The 11044-nt window shown below is 51.1% G+C and overlaps 1 protein-coding gene across 3 annotated transcripts in view; it reads right to left on the bottom strand.

Annotated features, from left to right (window-relative positions):
• Dennd3 (DENN domain containing 3) overlaps positions 1-9065 on the bottom strand; it is a 51593-nt gene extending 42528 nt beyond the window's left edge. Inside the window, exon 1 of one of the 3 annotated variants that reach the window (XR_005873371.1) lies at positions 8786-9064. Coding sequence is in view for 2 of the 3 variants with exons in the window: in XM_040736290.1 (XP_040592224.1) it covers positions 8786-8887 (102 nt within the window). In the remaining variant the exon portion in view is untranslated. Of the gene's footprint in view, positions 1-8785 lie in introns of all 3 variants that reach the window. The other 2 variants (XM_040736290.1, XM_040736289.1) reach the window with 2 other exon arrangements.
• Positions 9066-11044: the final 1979 nt, after the last annotated feature.

Raw genomic sequence — 11044 nt, 5'->3', positions numbered from 1 at the left:
GTAACTAAAGCAGAAAAAAGTGATCCAGGAGGATATCCAACACCAGCCTGTGACCTCCGCATGCATGAGTGTGTGCATGGTGCGCACACGTCGGCACAGCTAAATGCAAACAGAAAAAGAAAAGTTGCTGCCTGTGTCCACCCGCCTTCACGACTCCCTTTGCAGGTGGGCAACCACAGTTCAGAGCCAGGTTCTGTGATACACGGACACAAGTTCAAATGCCGGCTTCGCCCTGAGCTGGAAGCAAGCCACTCCACCTGCATTCCCTTCCCTGAGTACAGCACTCAGGCAAGCACATAGGTCAAGTGATCAGTCAGGGGGAAACCCCGCCCCCCCAGCACTCACGTGTGTCCTACCCAGAGTGGTGAGAGGGCAGACACCGAGACGTTCTCAACTTTGCCATACTGCACAGACACCTGCATCAGGGTTACGCTGTTCAGGCCCCCTGGGACATTGTTCACTTTATATCCAGGCCCTGACAATCTGGGCAGATAAACAGAGAGGTGGGCAAGGCCTGGACAGGCAGAGAGCAGAGACACATCTCTCCCCACTGGGCACACGGTTCCCCGGAGCCAGTAGAAGCTGAACATACAGCCCAAATTCGTTTAAGCCCAAGCTGGAAGGCTGTGGTGTAGCTCAGTGGTAGACCAGTTGCCTAATACGCAGGAGGCCTTGAGTTCCATCCAGTCCTGCAATGCAAAGTAAAAGTATACGATGCCAGGCATGGGTGGGGAACGGGCAACCACTGATGTCTTAGGAAGGTCACTGTCCCCAAAAGCAATGGGGTCATGGCCAGCAGAAAGGGAACAACCACAAGCCAATATTTAGTAAAAGCCAGAGGATCACCTGGGCATGGTGGCACAGATCTGTGACCCCAAAACCCTGGGAGGCGACGTAAGAAAGAGCAGAGTTCAAGGTTAGTCACACAGTGAGTTTAGGTTAGCTGAGCTAAGGTCTCATAAACAGCGGGGTGGGCGGGCAAGATGGCTCAGCAGGAAAAGGGATTTGCTAACAAGCCTGAGACCGGAGAGACCGAGAGACCGCCACCACCAGAACCCACATGGTGGAAGAGAGAACCAGTTCCCACTAGTTGCCTTCAGACTTCCACACATTATAAAGTACTAAAAATGCACACACACGGCTGGGCGGTGGTGGCACACGCCTTTAATCCCAGCACTCGGGAGACAGAGGCAGGCGGATCTCTGTGAGTTTGAGGCCGGGCTGGACCGACAGCCTCTAAAACAATACAGAGAAACCCTGTCTCGTAAAACCAAAAAAAAAAAAAAAAATGCACACACACACACAAATTTAAGTGGGGGGATCAGAGGAAGGAACGAAAGCTCTCCCCACCCAAGGTTGTTCCATGAGCAACACCTTTGTTTTGTCGACTGAACTCACTGCTGTCACTGATCTCTTCATCGTTGGTGAAAACAAACCCCATGGGATTAAAGACCAAAAAAAGTAACATCCGTGTCTCCAGTCACAGAGGCAGAGTCTGCTGCCAGACCACACAGGCCTGACATTAACTGAAAACAGAAGCCTCCACCTCTGCCTCCTTTAGAGCTACGGGGACAGAGGGAAGTGTCCTTACACCAAGAAGAATCTCCTTGTCAATCACAGTCCCAGGAACAACTAAGTTTGCCCCCGATAATGTGGCAGACTGTGTTCTGGGACTCCCTTGATTCCAGCCGTCCTCTGCTCAGTGCTCCGGCCTAGCCCACTGCAGCGCCCTCTTCCCAGATTGGAGTCCTTAGGCCCACTCCCCCTCCTGAATCTCCCTCCACAAGATGATGTATCTGCAGCAAAGGCAGACAGCCCCCAGGCTCCTGCTCCAGCTCAGACACTCTAGCTGCCTCCCTGAGCACCCACTGAGGATCAGGGGTCACTTTCAGACTCAAAAGTTACACTGCTGGTTTCCAAAAATCCCTGTCTTTCGCCTATAATTTGTTTCTTTTCTCTCAACTGTTAAAGAATGGCTTCTACTAGGGTTGAAGAAATAACACACAGAGAAAACCAGAGGGAAGATGAAGGAAGAAAAAACGAAAGGAAGGAAGGAAGATGGAGGGAGATGAAGGAGATGAGGGAGGATGAGGAGGATGAGGGAGATGAGGGAGGATGAGGAGGATGAGGGAGATGAGGGAGGATGAGGAAGAGGAAGATGAGGGGGGATGAGGGAGATGAGGGAAGATGAGGGAGGATGAGGGAGATGAGGGAGGATGAGGAGGATGAGGGAGATGAGGGAGGATGAGGGGAGATGAGGGAGGATGAGGGAGATGAGGGAGGATGAGGAGGATGAGGGAAGATGAGGGAGATGAAGGAGGATGAGGGAGGATGAGGAAGATGAGGGAGATGAGGGAGATGAGGGAGGATGAGGAGGATGAGGGAAGATGAGGGAGATGAAGGAGGATGAGGGAGGATGAGGAAGATGAGGAGGATGAGGGAGATGAGGGAGATGAAGGAGATGAAGGAGGATGAGGGAGATGAGGGAAGATGAGGCCTTCACCTCTAATTTCTTTAGCGAGGATGAAAGAGTCTGGGTTTGGGGACATAGGACTCCAACCTGTGGACACTGTATCATCCTCTCACCATGTGCAAGCCCCACCTTGTCACAGGCCTGAGCAACGCTCACTACCATCTGTGGTGTCACATCTGCAAACCAGCACCAGACAGCCTGTGTCTCAGGGTGGGCACTTGTGACCCCAAAACAAAGCTTTCGTGGTATAGTGAAGACGCCTTGCCCACTTGGTCAACGCTGCCACCAGTGTCAGCATCCAGACTCTTCAGAAGGGAGCCACCAGATCTAACAAACACGCCAAATACCTGGAGGGAGGCAGCGGCGCTGCACACACCTATCTGACTGTGCACTACATTCAAGTGTCTGAATGTCACCATCATTATCCCTTCCCATGTGCATTTCACATGTGTCACAGTATTGTGTACCCGTAAGCAAGTGCACCCAATGTCATGGTACCCCAATGTCAAGCATAACTCACCTCTCGGGGGTCTTGAAGCATACACCTCTGCAGCTGACTCTGCTGCTCTTCAATGGCCTGACACTCTCCAACTCCCTGCCTACTATACCCCCTCACCAGAAAGACCTTCACCCCTCACACTCACTTACCAGACGGGAGCCAGAGGGTGGGCTCCTGCAGAGCTGTAACACCAGAGTGCCTACAGGGTCTCCTCACAGACCTCCCCTCTGGATCACCACCTCCCACAGGGTCTCCTCACAGACCACCTCCCTGAGGGTCACCACCCCCCACAGCGTCTCCTCGCAGACCTCTACTTCCCAGTGCTTTGAGTTTCTCTGCCCCACCAGGGCTACGCCTTCATCACCCAGGTTGTGAAGGAGGAAAGTCAGAGACTATGGTACAGATGCTGTCCCCGGGTTTGCATTTCTGGCACCTGGCAAACTCTGAGCCCACAGTCAGTCTGGATCATCATCACACCAAAGCCAATGCCTTGCATCATCCTCTTTACTCACTTAAAATGGTGGACTCAGGGGCCTGGAGACATGGCTCAGCAGCTAAGCATACTGGCTGCTGTTCCCAAAGTCACATGCTCGATTCCCAGCACCCACATGGCAGCTGACAACCATCTGTAGCTCCAGTCCCAGGGGACCTGACACCCTCTTCAGGCCTCCTTGAGCACTGTACATACCAGTACACAGATACACATGCAGATAAAACACCCATAAACATTAAAAATCGATCTAAAAATTAATAATGTGCTCAGCCAGGCATGGTTGGTGTTCTAGTTAGAGTCCTATTGCTGTGATTAAACACCTGGACCAAGGGAAGGGAAGGGAAGGTTTTATTTGGAATATGCTTCCACATATTCAGCATCAAAGGAAGACAGGAAATCAAGCAGAGCAGGAGCCTGGAGGCAGGAGCTGATGCACAGGCCATGAGAGATGTTGCTGCTCTCACAGTTTCTTATAGAACCCAGGACCACCATCCTAGGGATGACACCACCCACGATGGGCTGGGCCCTCCCCCACCAATCTCCAACTAAGAAAATGCCCTACACTCAGATCTTATGGAGGCATTTTCCAATTGAGGTTCCCATCTCTCCAATGACTCCAGACTGTGTCAAGTTGGCATTAAACTACTAGCCAGCACAGAGACCCACCCCTTTAATCCAAGAGACAGAGGCAAGGCCAGCCTGGTCTACAAGGCAAGTTCCAGCCTGAGTTACATGGTGAGACGAGAGAGAGAAAGACAAAGAGAGAGAGAGAGAGAGAGAGAGAGAGAGAGAGAGAGAGAGAGAGAGAGAGAGAGAGAGAGAGAGAGAGAGAGAGAGAGAGAGAATGTGTTTAAATCCTACTGTCTCACCCCATGGTGGTGCTGGTGGTGGTGGTGCTGGTGGTGCACACCTTTAATCCCAGCACTCGGGAGGCAGAGGCAGGTGGATCTCTGTGAGTTCCAGACCAGCATGGGCTACAAGAGCTAGTTCCAGGACAGCCTCCAAAGCCACAGAGAAACCCTGTCTCAACTGCCCCCCCAAAAAAATCCTACCATCTCAGGGGCTGGGGAGATGGCTCAGGGGTTAAGAGCACTGACTGCTCTTCCAAGGGACCCAGGTTCAATTCCCAGCACCTACATGGCAGCTCACAACTTTCTGTAACTCCAAGAACTGACTCCCTTACACAGATATGCAATGCAGGCAAAATACCAATGTAAATAAAATAAAAATAAATAAGTTATTTTTAAAACTCCTAATGTCTCAGCAGTCATTATTCATGGAAAACACTTTTGTCTTTCTGACTGAATTAACAAGACAGTTTTACCATTCAAAAAAAAATAGCAATGAACACCTTGAAGGGCTAGACTAGGAAAGCCTTCTCTGTAACTCCAGGCTTTTCTGCAGAGCCTTGGGTACTTCGTTTCATTCTTGACATGTACATAGGCTTGGGACATGTTTTCATAATTCCCACTGTTGCCTTGGTGTTTAACTTCGCAGAGGGTCTAGTCAGCTCTCTTCACAGTTATATACTATTAACCAAGTGATGTATCCAGTAATGTATCCATCCAAACCCTCTGAAGACATCTGGATCTTTGTAAATATCTCATCATACTGAGAGTGGGGAAGACAGCAAATGAACAGTCATTGAAACAGCTGCAACATCTGGTTCCTCAGTTAGAATACATTACATAGCCGGGTGGTGGTGGCCCACACCTTTAATCCCAGCACTCGAGGTAGAGGCAGGCTGATCTGTGAACTTGAGGCCAGCCTGGACTACAGAGCAAGTTGGAGACAACTCTGCAGAAGGAAACTCTGTATCAAAAAAAAAAACAAGCAAACAAAAAATAAGAATAAATGTCTGCAAATAGAAGGCTCGTGCATTAAGAGTACAGTGTATGTAGGCTGTTTGGTGACACACGTTAGCTCCTCTCACTGCGAGGCTAAGAAGACAGTGCCACACTATGCCAGCCCAATCTGAGACAGACAGACAGCTATATCCTGCATTGCTGTTTATTAAATCTCTACCTAATGTTAATTTTTTAAAAAGCTAACTAAAAGGCAAAACCCAGAGCCGCCCTACTGGTAGGGCGATAGGTTTACTTTTTTTTTGTTTTGTTTTGTTTTGTTTTGTTTTTTGTTTTTCGAGACAGGGTTTCTCTGTATTGTTTTGTAGACTGTCCTGGAACTCACTCTGTAGACCAGGCTGGTCTCGAACTCACAGAGATCCTCCTGCCTCTGCCTCCCAAGTGCTGGGATTAAAGGCATGCGCCACCACGCCCGGCTGATAGGTTTACTTTTAAGTCATGTTACACAGCAGTGTTGCTTCTCCCTGGAGGATTGGCTATCACTAGAGAAATAAAAGAAATCCGCCGTATGTGTTTAATGTTCTGGAACTGCGCTATCCAACAAAGTCACAGCAGGAGTCCACTGCAATCTAAATGAATCAAAACTGGGCTGGAGAGATGGCTCCGCTGTTAAGAGTACTGGCTGCTCTTCCAGGAGGACCCAGCACCCAGGTTCAAACCCCAGGACTCAGACAGCAACTCACAACCACCTATAGCTGCACTTCCAGAAAATCTGATGTTCTTTCTGACCTCTGCAGGCATTACATACCCAGGATGCACACACACACATACATACATACATACATACATACATACATACATACATACAAGCAAAACACCCATACACATAAAATAAAGGAAAAAATTAATTCAAATAAGTAAATTAAATGTAAAATCCGATGCCTCAGCCATACTTCCAGGGTTGAGTGGCCTCTTGTGCCTACAGTATTACACAGTGCAGATGAAGGACACTGTCACAATCCAGGAAGTTCCGTTGGTACTGCTGCCCACAGAGCAGAAAGCCTTCCTCTGGAATGGTGCAGAAGGCAGTGTGAGCACATCACCCACCCTTGAGTGAGCTGACAGTGGATCCTCTCACATTCCAGCAACCAATAAAGGCCTCCATCCTCAGCCAGGGGTAGGGCAAGCAAAACTGACCACAGTGATTCACAGGGGGACATTCAACCCTGAAATACTTGGCAAGATGTCCAACGAAATGACTAGTCCTCACCCCCATCTAAGAAGTAAAACAGAGTTAGGTCACCCGCTAAAACATAAACAAGGCACTATGTCTCTTGACCTTAAGCTGGATATTTCTCAGAAATCTTTTTTTAAAGATTTATTTATTTACTTTTTATGAATACAACATCCTACCTCCACATCTGTCTGCAGGCCAGAAAAGGACACCAGATTTCATTATGGGTGGTTGTGAGCCACCATGTGGTTGCTGGGAATTGAACTCAGGACCTCAGTGCTCTTAACCTCTGAGCCATCTCTCCAGCCCCTTTCTCAGACTTCTTGTCTTCTGTTTTCATGTGTCACCAAACAGGAATACCCAGACCACAGATAAATGGTAACTCATTCTTTGAGACAAGTCTCTCGTAGCCCAGGCTAGCTTCAGAACCTACTACACAGCCAACGCAAGCCTGAGTTCCTTCCTGCTTCCACTTTTCAAGTACTAGGACTACAGATTTGTGCCACCAGGTCCTAAAGGATTTTGTTTTGTTTTTGTAGACAGGGTCTCACTTGGTAGCCTATGCTGGCCTACCTAGAACTCACAGCAATCCTCCTGCCTCAGTCTCCCAAGGGCTGGGATTACAAGGGCAAGCCACCACACCCAGTGAACTGCCAATTTTTTTTGTTTTTGTTGTTTTCTTTTGTTTTGTTTTGAGACAGGGTTTCTCTGTGTAGTTCTGGCTGTCCTGGAACTCTGTAGACCAAGCTGGCCTCAAACTCAGAGATCCGCCTCCCGAGTGCTGGGATTAAAGGCATGTGTCCCACCATCTGACTATTAAATGACAATCTTAAAAAGCAAAATTAAAATCATTTTAAAGCCTTAAACATTCAAAAGAGAATTGCTACAAAAATTAAAGTAATAAACTCTGTCTGGCTAACTGCAATACTGATGTTGATATAAGGTGGTCGAATCACCCCAAAGCTTAGTCCACCTCTCAGCTCTACCTCCCCCCCCCCAATCCTGGCCTGTGTCTAGTTTTGTTTTGTTCCTCTGTTTGAAATCCGTAGCTGAAGCAACAGTACACTATGAGGAAAACTACAACGAAACTTCCCCTCACTTAACCTGGGGGTGCCACCACCTGCCTAATTTAGGAAAGTACCACTGTGACTACCTGCACTGACTCAGCCAGTTCTCAAAGGCATGCATGCCTCCCACTAAGCAGGCAAGAGGGACACTGCTCGACTCAGGAAGCCAAGACACAGATACTCAGACAGCCACAAGTGAAACCAGGTCATTTCCGATACTAAGAAAAAGAAGGCAGTTCGGTTTGGTAAATCAGAGGCAGAAAGACGATGAAGAGGACAAACTGGCGTTCCAGGGGAAGAGATAACGGTAGGAGGGACTAAATCATTTCCGTGTGGATCAAATGCCACTCACTGGTCACCGTGGCCTGTGGACGAAGCTACCTAGGCTTTAGCACTTATGCGGTTACTTTTTTCTGACGTTTAGCTTTTCTTGGTAGCATCCATTTTGCCTCCACTATTTATTGTCCTGGATACACCGTCTATCAATATGCATGCCTTTATGCTTTTCCCATGCTGTCATATGTAAACCCTCAGAGGATTTATCCAGACACTTAAGGGAACGCTGGGGAAATCTCTGGGAAGAAATGACAGTTCACAATCATGCTGGGTCAAAGGAAAAAGAGAGGTACCAATGGATTGGGAGAAAACAACCAGAGTTTCAGAATTAAGAAAATAAATACAGCATAAAAGTAAGGAGAATGGGGTGTTCGAAAGGCTCCGTCTTTCCTGAGACAGGGAGCTAACCCTATTTTTGGCTGCTGGGTGCAAACGGAGGGACGCACAGCAAAGTGAGGAAAATGGCTCTGCAGCTAGCCCGACTAAAAGCGGAGTATTCAAAGTTGGTGGTTGGTTCTAACACCTGAAACCTCTACTCGGAGAGGATCTTGTCTGGTTGACCGTGGACTCCTCGGGTCCCCGCTGGGCCAGTACCTCGCCCCAGATGGTGGCATCCTGAGGGCGGAGGAACGCTCCAACGCTTCAATGCACAAGAAGCATGTCTGCACCACCACAAGCACTAGGTACAAGTCCAGCTGGTCCTCGCCCGGAGCGGTGGGTGGGCGCGAAGAGAGGGAAAGATGGCCAGCCGCCCCCGTCCCCGCCTGTGCCAGCGCTCACCCCCTATGGTTGGGACTCTACCCTGAGACTCCACAGGGGTACGCAAACACCGAAGCCAGCCCGCGCACCCCGCCTCAGTTTCCCCTCCCGCCCCTTACCTGCTCCAGGCCGCGGAGGCTGTCCTGAGAGGCGCCCAGCAACGCGCACAGCTCCAGGAGCCCCGAGGGCAGCGACAGGTGTCGCGCCGTGGACTCCGCCATAACCTCCCCGCCACCCACCCGGAGCACTGCGCTCCGAGCCTTTGGCTGCCCGGCCTCGCCCCCGACTCTGCTGGGGCCCGCGCCCGCAACCCAGACCCCAACCGAGCGCCTCGGCCGTCGGGTCGCGCCAGAGCCCGCCCGAGCCTCCGCGCCTCCCTTAGGCTGGTTGCCAGCTAGCAGCGTCTGCGGAGCGGGGCGGGACGAAGAGGGAACTGGGCGGGTCGATGGGGAGGGGAGGCGTGGTCAGTAAGGCCTGGTGTGGGCGGGGCCTAGAGGGGCGGGGGCCCTGGCTAGCACCAGCGAACCTTGCCTGTGATTTGGCAGGAGCAGAACTTCGCTGGGGGCGTGTCTAGCCAGACCTGAGTGGGCGGGGCCTCCTCAGGGGCAGGTCCAACTCCGCCCGAGCTCCTGGCGCAGTCTGGCGGGTCTGGTGCGTGCGCAGCCCCTCTGTGGGCTCGGTCCCTCCTCCTGTGCCCCGGAACACAAGAAGGAATAGGCGGTGTCCCCAGGTGCCCGGCCACGTCATCCAGCCCCCGAGGCTCTTCTCCCGCGGCACAGTTCTACCCTGCAACTAGTAAGGGACAAAGACCTGACCTCCCACCGCCTCCCGGAAGCTCTCCTGTGCCAGGACGCGGAGTGGACCCTGTGGACTGCTGGAAGAACCGTCGGAAAGGGAGTGTAAAGAGTCAATAATTGCACGGTTAACTGCAGGCCGCCTCGGAAACTTGGGTTAAATTCAGCAGGAAACGGGGCAAGGTGGACGCTGCTGGAGGGAGCAGGGTCAGAGGCCTGTTGGGCCTCCCCCCAGCTCTATGCCAAGTCTGACCCCTGTTAACACTGAGCCTCTTCCAGCTTCAGACTGGATTCAAAGCAAAAACGCAGCCTTCCTGCCTGCCTGGGCAGCCTGGTACCTGGTCATTGGCTTTGGAGGGGGCTTTGGTCCTGACCCTTCCTCTGAGCTGACCTTCCCCTATGGGCTCTGTCAATCTTTAAACCCAAGGGAGAGGAGGAGGAGGAGGAGGAGGAGGAGGAGGAGGAGGAGGAGGAGGAGGAGGAGGAGGAGGAGGAGGAGGAGGAGGAGGAGGAGGAGGAGGAGGAGGAGGAGGAGGAGGAGGAGGAGGAGGAGGAGGAGGAGGAGGAGGAGGAGGAGGAGAAGAAGAAGAAGAAGTTAACAGCCTGGAGTGTAGGTTGGCTGAGGATGGGGGTTGGGAGCAGAGAATTCTAGGTCCCAAGCAGAGCAGTACCTGGTGACCACAGCAGGACATAGAAGTCGTCTAACCAGCCTATAGGCTGCCTGACCTCTTCGGCCCTCATCCTTTTCCAGGAACCTAAACAAGTTGTTAATGTCATTAACATCAGAAGAACAGGTTTTACTCCTACGTATTTGACTCTGAACCCGGTCCCCGTCTCAGATGACCTCATTGCACACAAGCCCTGAAGAGGCAGACCTCACAGGGATCCATCTAGGGTCCTGGGCCATTCAGGAAGTAGTCAAAATCTTGAGTTTGCTTGCAGGGCGCTGGCCACTGCTATTGTGTCAACTGCGTGTGTGTGACAAGGTAGACCCTGAGCCTCTGCTTCCTGTTTGTGGAAACTGGACCAGGGTGGAGACCAGGGTTCAGTTGGCAGGGACTCTGTAAGACTCAGGGAAGAGCGAGTCTGATGTCTGTCCTATTTCCTCCACGGGGTGGAAGGGTTTGAGGAGGGGAGTACCCGACTGTGGTGGAAAGGCCAGGGCTAGGCTCCACAGTTTCTCTTCTGTGGGTCTCCCTCAGGCCACATAAACCTCCCAGGGCTCCTGGATCCTTGCTTTTTTATTAAATCCCCATGGCAATCAAGGACCAGTGGTTTGCTCCTATAATCTCAACAATCTGGAGGTGAGGCAGAGATTCAAAATAAATTTCAGGCCAGCTTAGACTATATATCAAAATCCTGCCTAGATAAAAATAAATAAAAATCCCCATGGCCCACGCTGCAGGTACTTTCCAAGTACCCACAGAAACCTGCCATTGCACTATAGCTGTAGCTCTGTGGTAAAGCAAGGGTTGTGGCCTGGTGGTAAGGTAAAGCCCGTGCTTAGCATGTACCAGCACCACAAAATAAGAGTCCCTTCCCATTCCCAGGCACTTCAGGACACACAGGTTATGGTGTCACAAT

The sequence above is a fragment of the Mesocricetus auratus genome, unplaced genomic scaffold, assembly GCF_017639785.1.
Source record: "Mesocricetus auratus isolate SY011 unplaced genomic scaffold, BCM_Maur_2.0 Super-Scaffold_100055, whole genome shotgun sequence".
Classification (NCBI taxonomy): domain Eukaryota; kingdom Metazoa; phylum Chordata; class Mammalia; order Rodentia; family Cricetidae; genus Mesocricetus; species Mesocricetus auratus.
This window is presented reverse-complemented; position numbering and strand designations above follow the sequence as displayed.